The sequence below is a fragment of the Myxine glutinosa genome, chromosome 7 (genome assembly GCF_964187855.1).
Source record: "Myxine glutinosa chromosome 7, kmMyxGlut1.1, whole genome shotgun sequence".
Taxonomy (NCBI): domain Eukaryota; kingdom Metazoa; phylum Chordata; class Myxini; order Myxiniformes; family Myxinidae; genus Myxine; species Myxine glutinosa.
Window position 1 is genome coordinate 93,397,640 of NC_136267.1, and position 14,821 is coordinate 93,412,460.

The following is a 14,821-nucleotide window of genomic DNA, read 5'->3' on the forward strand; positions in this document are numbered from 1 at the left end:
CTGTCTCAGAGCTCTGCAGGTAGTTCCTTCGACCTCATGGCTTGGTTTTTGCTCTGATATGCATTGTCAGCTGTGAGACCTTATATAGACAGGTGTGTGCCTTTCCAAATCATGTCCAATCAATTGAATTTACCACAGGTGGACTCCAATCAAGGTGTAGAAACATCTCAAAGATGATCAAGAGAAATGGGAGGCACCTGAGCTAAATTTCAAGTGTCATAGCAAGGGGTCTCAATACTTATGTCAATGATATTTCAGTTTTTTATTTTTAATAAATTTGCAAAACTTTCTAAAATCCTGTTTTCTCTTTGTCATTATGGGATATTGAGTGTAGATTGATGAGGGAAAAAATGAATTTAAACGATTTCAGCATAAGGCTGCAACATAACAAAATGTGAAAAAAGTGAAGGGGTCTGAATACTTTCTCAATGCACTGTATCATGGAGATAAAAGAACACCTTTAGAGGCCATTTTTCCCCGCAAAGCGGGGGTTGGCCTTTTTCGGGAACCGTGGTTGTTTTTTTGTTGTTTTTGGTCCCCTTTTTGAAGCAATGTTTTACGGCCGGATGCCCTTCCTGACGCCAACCCTTTTTGCTGCCTTTAACGACAAACAGGGAATTACCAGTGAACTGGTACTCAATTAGCCGACCTCGGAAGGATGACAGGCTGAGTCAACCCCCAAGACAGTTAAATCATGAAGGTATTTCATGAAGCTGCATTTCTTTGTTTCCTTCCTAATTTCAATGTATTATTTATTCACTTGCAAGAACAAGTATTAGTCACCAACGAGAAGAGTTTAGTTACCGTATTTTCCAGTGTATTAAGCGCACCCCAATTTTTCACCCTCAAAAAAAAAACCAATTTATTCTCCCGGCGAAGCTTGATGTTGGACTGGAAATGCATAGTCTCAGCAGTGCCATCCAACACTAACAACCCTCAACATTATGTAGAACATCCCGTATTGTAAAGGCATTCCAGAATTCCTTTATAGTCATCTGATCATTAGCAGTTGATTTCACCTGCAAATCGTTACATCATTATCAGGTTTGCAAATGTTCTCCGGAGATAATACACCTTGAATGTAGCAATCACTCCCTGGTTCTAATATCACCTGTACGATCACCTCTTCCATACTGTCCTAAAACATCCATTTTTACTTTAAGAGTGATGGCCTTCCTCTGACTTTTTGCTCGCACTACCAGCCTTGCTACTCCACTGACGCTTTTCAGTAATGATTACAAGGGTTACGCTTATTACAGCGGCACAATTCATGCGCAAAATGGGAAACATCACGACACGCACGACGCTAACATGGAGGGTTTCCGGAAACTGAGGGAGGGGAAGGTGAGGGAGAGGGAAGGAATCTGGGTGTTATTGCGAACACGTTTTCATGTTGGTCAGTGCAAAAATTTAATCGCAGCGTTACTCCAAAACCTTGATCTTTTATGCTCCTGTTAATCCACCCCAAGTCCACCTCCTTCAAATTCTGTTTTCTTTCCTGATAGTCCTGTAGTGTCCATCTTATTGATCCCGTTGCCCCCACCCCAACCCTCTCCCTTCCACAGATCTCCAGATGTCCCTGCTCTCCACTGTTGTGATTCCCTCTCTCCCCCTCCCTTTATTATATGTTCTATGCTATGTGTTAGCTCTTACACGAGCCACGACTTGGTATACAAAAACAAAAATATATATACATACAAACACAATGCTATATCTGTGTATTAACCGCACCTCTAACTTTTAACCTTTTTGCTGATAAAAAAAAAAGTGCAGTTAATACACCGGAAAATACAGTGCTCAAAGGGAACGCAGCGAGTGCGATACCTTGCACACACCTATGCCATTTCTACGAGGGGTTGTGAGATCCTCTTCCACGTGTAATACAATACCTGCTTGGTTAAAATCACATCTTGTTATGACTACTGAAGAAGAAGAAGAAGAAGAACCACCTTTCGAGGCCATTTTTCCCTGCAGAGCAGGGGTTGGCCTTTTTTTAGGCACCATGGCCCCTTTTTGAAGCAATGTTTTATGGCCGGATGCCCTTCCTGCCGCCAACCTTGTTAGTCACCCCTTGCGACACACAGGGAATTACCAGTGAACTGGTACTCAATTTGCCGACCTCGGAAGGATGACAGGCTGAGTCAACCCCCCTGGTGTTAATTCAGCGATCGACCGGGATTCGAACCCAGGATCCTAGGATCCCAAGCCGGCACCCTAACTTCTGAAAGTAAACAAATCAAATATCAACAACTTTTATTCAAATGTGAATTTTTCAATGCAGCCTGCCCCACTGCCCATCCCTTCCCTGATCTCTACCACCATCTTTCAACTTTATTTGTAATATACAACAAGGTTGTAGACCGAGTGATGACGAAGATGACTTACACGCGATCCTCAGCCTTAGGGATGGGGTTGGTGCAACGCTGGTTGTTGTACTTGGAAACGTACTGGCACTGCTTAAAGGGCGCACTCTTGTCCTCGAGTACGTGGCGGATGCAGAACGCGTAGCCATTGAGTCGCCGTTGCTTGCAGAGCTTAGGGCTGTATGAGCACAGCGGTTTGTTGTCCACCAGCGAGAAGTGAATATGTTTACCCTCATACATGATGCAGCCTGGCCACCGGCTGGTGTCGGCTGCATACAAGGGCAGGTTAGTAAAGCGGGACAAGAACAGCAGGGATTTGACATGAGACGTACTATATACCCATTTACATTCAATTACAATCTTCCAATCCCAATAAAAATTTTAAAAAACCACCTTTAGAGGCCATTTTTCCCCGCAAGCGGGGGTTGGCCTTTTTCGGGAACTGTGGTTGTTGTTGTTTTTCGGTCCCCCTTTTGAAGCAATGTTTTACGGCCGGATGCCCTTCCTGACGCCAACCCTTTTTGCCGCCTTTTTTTTTTTTTTTTTTTTTTTTGTATACAAGATCGAGGCTCGTGAAAGAGCGAACATTAATCACACAGAAAGACAAACCGACACATAAAACATATAACATCGGGAGCGGTAGACAAGATGGGGAGAGAGGGGGAAGGACACAAACACAACATTTGAGAGCAGGGACCGAGAGACATGGAGACATCGAGAGATCTGAGAGAGGGCGAGGGCTTTGGGGGGGGGGGGCATGGGAAGGGGGCGGTGGGAGAGGTATAAAACATATGGACACTGCCAGGACTTCCAGGAAAGAAGTTGGAATTTCAAACAAGGTGGATCTGGGGTGAATTAGCGGGGGTAGAAAAGATCAAGGTTTTGGATGGGGGAAGATAAGAGATGGTGGTGAACAGCTGTTTTAAAGACCTGGAGGGAGGAGTGGGATTGAAGGGAGTGAGGGAGTTTGTTCCAGAGGCGGGAGAAAAGAGGAATGAAAGAGTGAAGGTGAGCAGAGAGCCGAGATTTCGGCAGTTTAACCATCAGAGGGTTGCTGGCAGATCTTGTGCGACCTGTAGGAATATTTGGGGGACAGAGCACAGAGAGAGCTGGGGGTGCAAGGCCGGAGAGGAGTCGGTAGAAGACAGAAAGACCACCTACCTGCCTGCGGTGAGTGAGTGAAAGGCCCTCAGAGATAGCTTCATCGCGGGAGATTCCAATAATTCTGAAAGCTTTGGTTTCAACAGCGTGAAGCCGAGCTAGGTGTGAGGCAGGAGCACCGGCCCATAGGGGAGAACAGTATTCCATTGAGCTGCGGATGAAAGCCTTGTATGTGGTGAGGAGCTCAGGTGTGCCGAGGAAGGACTTCGCACGACGGAGGATGCCCAGTCGGCGACTGGCTTTGGAGGCCAGCTTGGAAATGTGGTTTTCCCAAGAAAGATCATGGCAGATAGTGAGACCCAAAATCTTGAGCGACAGAACTTCTTGGAGAGGATTGTTGAGAAAGTAGATGGGAGGGTTGTCCAGTCGATCTTTTCGGAGAGACATAGTAAGAGTGTGAGATTTGTCAGGATTGAAAGACATGTTCCACTTGTTTGACCAGTCTGTGATTTTGTCCAGGTCTTCAGAGAGTGAGGAGGCAGCAGACTGCCGATCTGAGGGAAGAGGAATGGAGCGGCAGAGAGTGGAGTCATCAGCAAAGAGATAGAGAGGATTTTCGAGAGAGTCAGAGAGATCATTGATGAAGACCAGAAAAAGCACGGGGCCCAGAACACTGCCTTGGGGAACTCCAGCCTGAACAGGAAGAGGAGATGAGAGAAACCCATTCAGGGCCACACGTTGACGACGACTTGAGAGGAAGTCCGCCAGCCATGCGTGGAGATTTCCATGGATACCAAAGGAGGAGAGTTTGGTGAGCAGAGCGGGGTGCCAGACCGTGTCGAAGGCACGTGATATGTCGAGGGAGACAGCTCTAATTTCCTGTTTGGCATTGAGGACCTCCATCCATTGTTGAGACAGCAGAAGCAGCATGTCCAGAGTAGAGTGACCTGGTCTGAAACCAAATTGATGATCAGAGATCAAGCCATTGGAGAAGAGGAAAGATTTCATATCCGAAGCAATGATGGATTCCATGACTTTGCTGATAATTGGGAGAAGGCTGATTGGTCTGTAGTTGCTAGGATCTGTTTTTGCACCTTTTTTGTGCAAAGCGGTGATGTTGGCTGATTTCCAAAAACACCTTTAACGACCTGTCGCCTTTAACGACAAACAGGGAATTACCAGTGAACTGGTACTCAATTAGCCGACCTCGGAAGGATGACAGGCTGAGTCAACCCCCCCTGGCGTTAATTCAGCGATTGACCGGGATTCGAACCCAGGATCCTAGGATCCTAAGCCGGCACCCTAGCCGCTAGCCCAACACCAGGGCCTAACAAATCCCAATGTCTAAACAAAATCAAAACGGCTCATTTTACCGGGTATTGATGCAATTTCTCACATCACAGTGAAGTTAAAATTACAATATGAACACATCGTTTCACACAAATTATGTTTTTCTATTAGAAACGAGTCTGAACACCAAGAGACCTGGAAATCCAAAACTTCTCATTTTGGATTGAACGAAAATCTTTTAAAAAATTATATCTCTTGAACCGCTTCATTGATCAATGTTAAATTTCTAAGTAATCTAGTAGTCATAAAGCGGAACACGTGTTTAAAATTTCAATATGATTGGTCTTACGGACTGGCAGCCAGAAGTTGTTATTGTTTGATGAAGAAGAAACTCTACTGTATTATCTTCTCCAGCTGTGTTTTCAATATCTATATTATAAAAGAAGCCGTGTCTGTCTGTCTGTCTGTTTGTCGTGTTATAACTTGAGAACGGATTAACGGATTTCAATAAATCCAACTGGTGGATTCGGGTATTTCCCGGGAGTGTTTGTGATCCCAAAAAATTTTTTATTATTCTTTTTTTTATGGGTAGGTGGACACGTGTGTCAAAACTGAAAGTGCCAACATGTGACGTTAGTTATCCCTGCACGGAGAGCAGGATCTCACAGGAATCCCTTTTTTTTTTTTTTTCTTTTTTTTTTCCTTTTTTTTTTTTTTTTTTTTTCTTTTTTTCTTCCTCCATAGATTAGCCATCGCAGCAAAGATTGCTGTTTCCATCAGCGAAGCGACGGGTCTTATATTCTAGTATCTATTAATTATGTATTGTTTGAAGTCGGTGGCGTTCTGTCTATTAATTATGTGCTATCAGAATGTAGCTTTTGACACTTTGGACTGCTGAGACCCATTGGACCTTTGAAGAACCTTTAAGACCACTCAAGATCCTCAAGACCCTCAAGACCACCCTTAAGACCACCAAGACCCCAACATACCCTGAAGATTCTTAAATACCATAAAGAACCAGAGGACCCCAAGGACCCAAAAGACCCCGAGAACCCAAAAGAGCCTGATGAGTCAAAAGACCCCGAGAACCCAAAAGACTGAGGATGCAAAAGACTCCGAGGACTCAAAAGACTCCAACAACAACAACACAACATGCATTTTAAGGCCATTTTCCCTGCTAGAGCGGGGGTTAGCCTTGCGGTCCCCATGACAATCTTCTCCATCTTGCCCTATTTTCTGCATCTCTCCTTGTTAACCCCCTTGCCCGCATTTCTTCTTCCACCATCTTTAGCCAAGTCTTTCTCGGTCTTCCCCGTCCTCTACTTCCTTCTACATTCATTTCCATCACTCTTCTCAACCAGTCACTTTCATCCTTCCTCGACACATGACCAAACCATCTCAACCTGTTCCTCTTCACAGCATCAATCACAGGCTCTATTCCCATCATCTTTCGCAATTCATCATTTGTCTTCCCCTCTCTCAACGATACTCCGCACATCCACCGAACCATTCGCATTTCCACCCTTTCCAGCCTTCGTTGCTGCTCTACGTTCATTACCCATGTCTCGCTCCCATAAATCATAACACTTCTCACACATGCAGCATACACCATTCCCTTCAGCTTCAACGACACTCCCCTCCTCATCAGCACGCCACTCAGTTCCCGAAACTTCTTCCATGCACATCTCACTCTAGCAACCGTTGCCGAGTCTGATCCACCTCCATTCAGCATGTCTCCTAGGTCGCAAAATGTTTTACTCAAAAGACTCCGATGACTCAAAAGACTCAGAGGACAGCCTCATTAAAAATATATATTTAAAATACTGTTGCGGATATGGGATTTGCATCCATCCATATCCGCTTGTAAATATTCCCCTATTTCCTCAATACTTCCCAACTATCCCCAATCCCCCATTCCCTAGTCCCATTTTCTGTAAACAACACTCTGTAGACCCGACCTCCCCCTATTTCCCCCATTAAATGTCGTGCCCAGGTTCACCGCATCTCATGTAAGACAACTATAGGACATCTTGCTAGTTATTCTTAGTCTATGTCAGTTAAGGACTCGTTTCCATTAATTCTGACCCTTCGTTGCACCAGAATGTGATTGTATGGCACCGTTAGGAAGTTTAGGACCTCCCAATACCTCCCCGCAGCTCTTCCTCACGGTTCAGCAACAACAACAACAACAACAACAGCAACGGCGGCGGCGTGCACAGGGAGTGCGCGTCCTCACTCCGGCTTGGTTGGTAGGGGGTGTTGGGAGGGCACGAGGCCTTCCCAACGAGCCGCCATCGAACATGTGCTCGACGGGGTTACCAAATAGGGGCTCCCTGTCATCTCGTCAAGGGCGGAGCCCGGTAACCCCCGCACCCAATGGAAGCGGCGGACCGGTCCCATCTGGGGCGGAGCTAACCAGCCGAGGGCGTGTCACTCCCCGCTGAGCATGCGCAGAAAGAGGGAGGTGACGTCAGATGCGCGCTGAGCTTGGAGCAAGCAAGACGTACCCTCCGAGCGCTGTGAGGCCTCCCCGCATCTTCTGGACTGGACCATGCTTTATCCTGTCCCCGAGCCAAGGTGCACCTTGTGCTATCGACTACCTGTCCCTTCCTGCCATCAATCCCTGTGTAAGTCAGCCTTGTTCCGTTTGTCTGTGGTCTGTCTGGGAAAAGATAAGACTGTAATTAAGTGCCTATCTCTTCTGTGTCTTTACCTCACTACCTTGTAATCTACCCCTTTTCTCCACCACTGTAATTATATCCTCCTCCGGAGGTCTTGAGAACTGTACCCCTTGCGTCGTTTCATCTATCCCAATCGTTGTGTCCTTTCCATCATTGATTTAGCATAGCGCGATTTGGTCAACGTTTGGGTGGAATCGGGTGAGTTGGGAAAGAATCGGGGGAACTGTTAGGTCGCGGCAATACCACCGCTCGGTAAATAACATCCTAACCGCGTCCGTAACAATACAATGCCTAATTCAGTTTTATAAAGAGGACATCGTGTCACACGTGTCTGATGAAAGTGGGGTTGTACAAAACAATGAAAGAATGTACAAAAATACCCCACAAAATACACCTCACAAACACGTCCTAGCGAGGGTCTACAATCTCTTATTGCTCTTTCTTGTTTAAATTTGTTTTCGGTGCCGGCAATAACTCGCGTAACTCTCTTGAAGAAAAACTGTGGGATAGTCAACGTCCACCAACTAATGCTAGCAGACAGGACACCAGACAACATCAACGAGAGGGACGGCGCACTTTGCAATGGAACTTCCTGCAGGCGAAGCACTCTGAGACTCTATAGTTCTCTGACTGCTGATTCTGTGATTCTGATTCCTCACATGCCGAGCAATCCTTCCACTTTGGGCTTGCCATTTTCTCGGGATAGCTGTGCTGGCTAATGTATGAGGCAAGAACAAAAAAAACGATTCCTAGGAGATCCTGTCCTCCGTGATGGGATAACCAGCGTCACAAGTTGGCGCTTGCTGTTTCACAACAGGTGCCCGCCCATACACAAACCTTCCATTTTTTTGCCTCACAAACTTTGTTACGAGTTCTCTGAATATACCATTGTTGGTTTCGTTAAAATCTGTTAATCCTTTCTCAAATTGTAGCACAACAAACAAACAGACAGACATGGTTTATGTTATCGTACAGACATGATTATCATTTTTGTTTGACTGTCAGACAGGTAGAATAAAACAATTACCTCACTCCTCTCTGCACATGTGTGATCGGGACAAATCCCGAGACAAAGTATTACAAAACTGCAGGTTGCTTTCACGATTCATGTTTAAAATATAACATTCAATTGAAATTAAGTTGTTCCTCGATCATAAATTGACTTGTGGACGGATTGATGGACGGACAGAAGCAAACCAATTGCTCAACATGCTTTTTGCTTCACATGTGTGTGTAATAAGCACAAAATCATCACACAAATTATTGCTTTTATAAATTAGTTAGGGTCAACTTGTAATCAGTGTTATGGCTAGGGTTAATGGTAGTTTATTTTTATTTTTTTGTATACAAGATCGAGGCTCGTGTTGGGGCTAGCATCAAACACACACACAAAAAAAAAAAACGACACACAAAACATACAATAAATGGAGCGGGAGACAAGATGGGGAGAGAGAAGGAAGCACACAAATACAACAGCAGAGAACAGGGATATCGGAAGATCTGTGGGAGGGAGAGGGCTTTTTTTTCTTCTTTTTTTTCTTTTTTTTTTTGTATACTGAATCGAGGCTCGTGAAAGAGCTGACATTCCAGAACCCCCCGTGACATTTACTTCACAAACAAATCAACTAGACAAACAAAATATATAAAAAGAGGGAGCGGAAGACAAGAGAATGGGAAGCACACAAACACTTGAGAGCACACAACATTTGAGAGCAGGGAGATGTGTGGGAGGGAGAGGGCTCGGGGGAAGGAGGCGTGGGAAGGGGTGGGGGGTGGGAGAAGTATAAAACACAAGGACACCAAGGACTTCCAGGTCAGAAGTTGGTATTTCAAAAAGTGGAATTGGGGTGAAATTATCGGGGATAGAAAAGATCAAGGTTTTGGATGGGGGAAGATAAGAGATGGTGGTGAACAGCTGTTTTAAAGACCTGGAGGGTGGAGTGGGATTGAAGAGAGTGAGGGAGTTTGTTCCAGAGGCGGGAGAAAAGAGGAATGAAGGAGTGAAGGTGAGCAGACAGTCTTGATTTTGGCAGTTTAACCATAAGAGGGTTGCAGGCAGATCTTGTGCGACCTGTAGGAATATTTGCGGGACAGAGCCCAGAGAGAGCTGGGGGGGCAAGGCCAGAGAGGAGTCGATAGAAGACGGAAAGACCACCAACCTGCCTGCGGTGAGTGAGTGAAAGGCCCTTGGAGTGGGGGGAGGTGGGAGTGGTATAAAACATATGAACACTGCAAGGACTCTGGGGTGAATTAGCGGGGGTAGAAAAGATCAAGGTTTTGGATGGGGGAAGATAAGAGATGGTGGTGAACAGCTGTTTTAAAGACCTGGAGGGAGGAGTGGGATTGAAGAGAGCGAGGGAGGAGGCGGAGGGGGAGGGGGAGGGGGAGGGTGGGGGTAATGGGAGGGGGGAATTGGAGGGGTGGGAGGGAGGGATGGGAGGGGGGGAATGGGAGGGGTGGGAGGGGGGGAATGGGAGGGGGGAATGGGAGGGGTGGGAGGGGTGGGAGGGGGGAATGGGAGGGGTGGGAGGGGGGGAATGGGAGGGGTGGGAGGGGGGGAATGGGAGGGGTGGGAGGGGGGGAATGGGAGGGGTGGGAGGGGGGGAATGGGAGGGGTGGGATGGGGGGAATGGGAGGGGTGGGAGGGGTGGGAGGGGGGGAATGGGAGGGGTGGGAGGGGGGGAATGGGAGGAGTGGGAGGGGGGGAATGGGAGGAGTGGGAGGGGGGGAATGGGAGGAGTGGGAGGGGGGGAATGGGAGGAGTGGGAGGGGGGGAATGGGAGGGGTGGGAGGAGGGGAATGGGAGGGGGGGAATGGGAGGGGGGGAATGGGAGGGGGGGAATGGGAGGGGGGGAATGGGAGGGGGGGAATGGGAGGGGTGGGAGGGGGGGAATGGGAGGGGTGGGAGGGGGGGAATGGGAGGGGTGGGAGGGGGGGAATGGGAGGGGTGGGAGGGGGGGAATGGGAGGGGTGGGAGGGGGGAATGGGAGGGGGGGAATGGGAGGGGTGGGAGGGGGGAATGGGAGGGGGGGAATGGGAGGGGTGGGAGGGGGGAATGGGAGGGGGGGAATGGGAGGGGGGGAATGGGAAGGGGGGGAATGGGAGGGGGGAATGGGGGGGGAATGGGGGGGGGAATGGGGGGGGAGGGAGGGGAGGGGTGGGGGGGGAGGGAGGGGAGGGGTGGGGGGGGGAAGGGAGGGGAGGGGTGGGGGGGGGAGGGGAGGGGTGGGAGGGGAGGGGTGGGGGGGGAGGGGAGGGGTGGGGGGGGAGGGGAGGGGTGGGGGGGAGGGGTGGGGGGGGAGGGGAGGGGTGGGGGGGGGAGGGGAGGGGTGGGGGGGAATGGGAGGGGAGGGGTGGGGGGGGAATGGGAGGGGAGGGGTGGGGGGGGAATGGGAGGGGAGGGGTGGGAGGGGTGGGGGGGAATGGGAGGGGTGGGAGGGGTGGGGGGGAATGGGAGGGGTGGGAGGGGTGGGGGGGAATGGGAGGGGAGGGGTGGGGGGGAATGGGAGGGGAGGGGTGGGGGGGAATGGGAGGGGTGGGGTGGGGGGGAATGGGAGGGGAGGGGGGGAGGGGGGGGTGGGGAGGGGTGGGGGGGGGGAATGGGAGGGGTGGGAGGGGAGGGGGGAGGGGAGGGAGGGGGAGGGGGGGGGGGGGGAGGGGGGTGGGGGGAGGGGAGGGAGGGGAGGGGGGAGGGGTGGGGTGGGTGGGGGGAATGGGAGGGGTGGGAGGGGGGAATGGGTGGGGTGGGGGGGGAATGGGTGGGGTGGGTGGGGGGATGGGTGGGGTGGGTGGGGGGAATGGGAGGGGTGGGTGGGGGGATGGGTGGGGTGGGAGGGGGGATGGGAGGGGTGGGGGGGTGGGTGGGGGGATGGGAGGGGTGGGAGGGGGGATGGGAGGGGTGGGGGGGGGATGGGGGGGTGGGTGGGGGGATGGGAGGGGTGGGGGGGGGAATGGGAGGGGGGAATGGGAGGGGTGGGAGGGGGGATGGGAGGGGTGGGTGGGGGGATGGGAGGGGTGGGAGGGGGGATGGGGGGGTGGGGGGGGGGATGGGGGGGTGGGTGGGGGGGATGGGAGGGGTGGGGGGGGGGATGGGGGGGTGGGAGGGGGGAATGGGAGGGGGGGATGGGAGGGGTGGGGGGGGGATGGGGGGGTGGGTGGGGTGGGGGGGGGATGGGGGGGTGGGGTGGGGATGGGGGGGTGGGTGGGGGGGTGGGGGGTGATGGGAGGGGTGGGAGGGGGGATGGGTGGGGTGGGGGGGGGATGGGGGGGTGGGGGGGGGATGGGAGGGGTGGTGGGGGGGATGGGTGGGGTGGGGGGGGGGGTGGGGAGGGGTGGGGGGGGGGATGGGGGGGTGGGGGGGGGATGGGGGGGTGGGTGGGGGGGTGGGGGGTGGGGGGGGATGGGGGGGTGGGGGGGGGATGGGGGGGTGGGAGGGGGGATGGGAGGGGTGGGGGGGGGGATGGGGGGTGGGAGGGGGGATGGGGGGGTGATGGGGGGGTGGGGGGTGATGGGTGGGGTGATGGGGGGGTGGGGGGGGAATGGGTGGGGTGGGGTGGAGGGGTGGGGTGGAGAGGAACGGGTGGGGTGGAGGGGAGGGGGGGTGGGGTGGAGGGGAGGGGAGGGGTGGGAGAGGTATAAAACACATGGACACTGCTAGAACTTCCAGGATTTGAATTAATGGGGGTAGAAGAGATCAAGGTTTTGGATGGGGGAAGATAAGAGATGGTGGTGAACAGCTGTTTTAAAGACCTGGAGGGAGAAGTGGGATTAAAGAGAGTGGGGGAGTTTGTTCCAGAGGTGGGAGTAAAGAGGAATGAAGGTGAGCAGAGAGTCTTGATTTTGACAATTTCACCAAAAATCATTGTTTAGGTTAATGCCAGTCAGTGTTTGTTTTTTTTCACCAGAAATCAGTGTTTTGTAATCAGCGTTTGGGTTAATGGTAGTTTGTAATCAGTGTTATGGCTTTGGGGTAATGTTAGCTTGTAATCAGTGTTATGGATTTGGGTTAATGTTAGATTGTAATCAGTGTTTTGGCTTAGCGTTAATGCTAGCTTGTAATCAGTGTTTGGGCTTAGCGTAAATGGTAGCTTGTGATCAGTGTTTAGGCTTAGCGTTAATGTGAGCTTGTCATCATTGTTTGGGTTAATGGTCAATTGTAATCAGTGTTTGGGTTAATGGCAGTTTGTAATCAGTGTTTGGGTTAATGGTAGCTTGTAATCAGTGTTTCAGTTAATGGTAGCTTGTCATCAGTGTTAAGGCTTTGCACTAATACCAGCTTGTCATCATTGTTTGGGTTAATGGTAACCTGTAATCAATGTTTAGGTTAATGGTAGTTTGTAATCAGTGTTTGGGTTAATGGTAGTTTGTAATCAGTGTTTGGGTTAATGGTGGCTTGTAATCAGTGTTTAGGCTTGGCGTTAATGGTAGCTTGTAATCAGTGTTTTGGCTTAGCGTTAATGGAAGCTTGTAATCAATGCTAGCTTATAATCAGTGTTGAGGCTTGGCGTTAATGCGAGCTTGTAATCAGTGTTTGGGTTAATGGTAGCTCGTAATCAGTATTTAGGCTTAGTGTTAAATCTACCTTGTAATCAGTGTTTGGGTTAATGGTCGCTTGTAATCAGTGTTTAGGCTTAGCATTAATGCTTGCTTGTCATCATTGTTTGGGTTAATTGTAGCTTGTAATCAGTGTTTGGGTTAATGGTAGTTTTTAATCAGTGTTTGGGTTAATGGTAGCTTGTAAACAGTGTTTAGGCTTAGCGTTAATGCTGGCTTGTCATCATTGTTTGGGTTAATATTAGCTTGTAATCAGTGTTTGGGTTAATGGTAGTGTGTAATCAGTGTTTGGGTTAATGGTAGTTTGTAATCAGTGTTTGGGTTAATGGTAGTTTGTAATCAGTGTTTGGGTTAATGGTAGCTTGTAATCAGTGTTTAGGCTAAGTGTTAATGGTCGCTTGTAATCAGTGTTTGGGTTAATGCTAGCTTGTAATCAGTGTTTCGGCTTAGCATCAATGGTAGTTTGTAATCAGTGTTTGGGTTAATGCTGGCTTGTAATCAGTGTTTGGGCTTAGCGTTAATGGTAGCTTGTAATCAGTGTTTGGGTTAATGTTAGCTTGTTATCAGTGTTTGGGCTTAGCATTAATACTCGCTTGTAATCAGTGTTTCGGCTAAGCGTTAATGCGAGCTTGTAATCAGTGTTTCGACTTAGCGTTAATGGTAGTTTGTAATCAGTGTTTGGGTTAATGCTCACTTGTAATCAGTGTTTAGGTTTAGCGTTAATGCTAGATTGTAATCAGTGTTTCGGCTTAGCGTTAATGCCAGCTTGTAATCAGTGTTTGGGCTTGGCGTTAATGCTCGCTTGTAATCAGTGTCTAGGTTTAGCGTTAATGCTAGATTGTAATCAGTGTTTCAGCTAAGCGTTAATGCCAGCTTGTAATCAGTGTTTGGGCTCAGCATTAACGCTGACTTGTAATTAGTGTATAGGCTTAGCGTTAATGCTAGCTTGTAATCAGTGTATAGGCTCAGCGTTACTGCTAGCTTGTAATCAGTGTTTAGGCTTAGCGTTAATGCTAGCTTGTAATAAGTGTATAGGCTTAGCGTTAATGGTAGTTTGTAATCAGTGTTTGGGTTAATGCTCCCTTGTAATCAGTGTTTCGGCTTAGCGTTAATGCTAGCTTGTAATCAGTGTTTGGGCTTAGCGTTAACGCTGGCTTGTAATCAGTGTATAGGCTTAGCGTTAATGCTAGCTTGTAATCAGTGTATAGGCTCAGCGTTACTGCTAGCTTGTAATCAGTGTTTAGGTTTAGCGTTAATGCTAGCTTGTAATCAGTGTTTAGACTTAGCGTTAATGGTAGTTTGTAATCAGTATTTGGGTTAATGCTCCCTTGTAATCAGTGTTTGGGCTTAGCGTTAATGCCAGCTTGTAATCAGTGTTTAGGCTTAGCGTTAATGCTAGCTTGTAAACAGTGTTTGGGCTCAGCGTTAATGCTGGCTTGTAATCAGTGTACAGGCTTAGCGTTAATGCTAGCTTGTAATCAGTGTTTGGGCTTAGCGTTAATGCTGGCTTGTAATCAGTGTATAGGCTTAGCGTTAATGCTAGCTTGTAATCGGTGTATAGCCTTAGCGTTAATGCTGGCTTGTAATCAGTGTTTAGGCTTAGTGTTAATGCTAGCTTGTAATCAGTGTTTGGGCTCAGCATTAATGCTGGCTTGTAATCAGTGTATATGCTTAATGTTAATGCTAGCTTGTAATCAGTGTTTGGGCTTAGCGTTAATGCTAGCTTGTGATCAGTGTTTAGACTTAGCGTTAATGGTAGTTTGTAATCAGTGTTTGGGTTAATGCTCGCTTGTAATCAGTGTTTAGGCTTAGTGTTAATGCTAGCTTGTAATC

General features: G+C 49.1%; 1 protein-coding gene across 1 annotated transcript in view; it reads right to left on the bottom strand.

The window, feature by feature from the left end:
* INO80D (INO80 complex subunit D) overlaps window positions 1–14,821 on the bottom strand; it is a 36,980-nt gene that overhangs the window by 15,461 nt on the left and 6,698 nt on the right. The window contains exon 2 of the mRNA XM_068122716.2: window positions 2,386–2,632. Within this exon, the coding sequence (XP_067978817.1) occupies window positions 2,386–2,603 (218 nt within the window). The 5' untranslated portion in view covers window positions 2,604–2,632. The remainder of the gene's footprint in view (window positions 1–2,385; window positions 2,633–14,821) is intronic.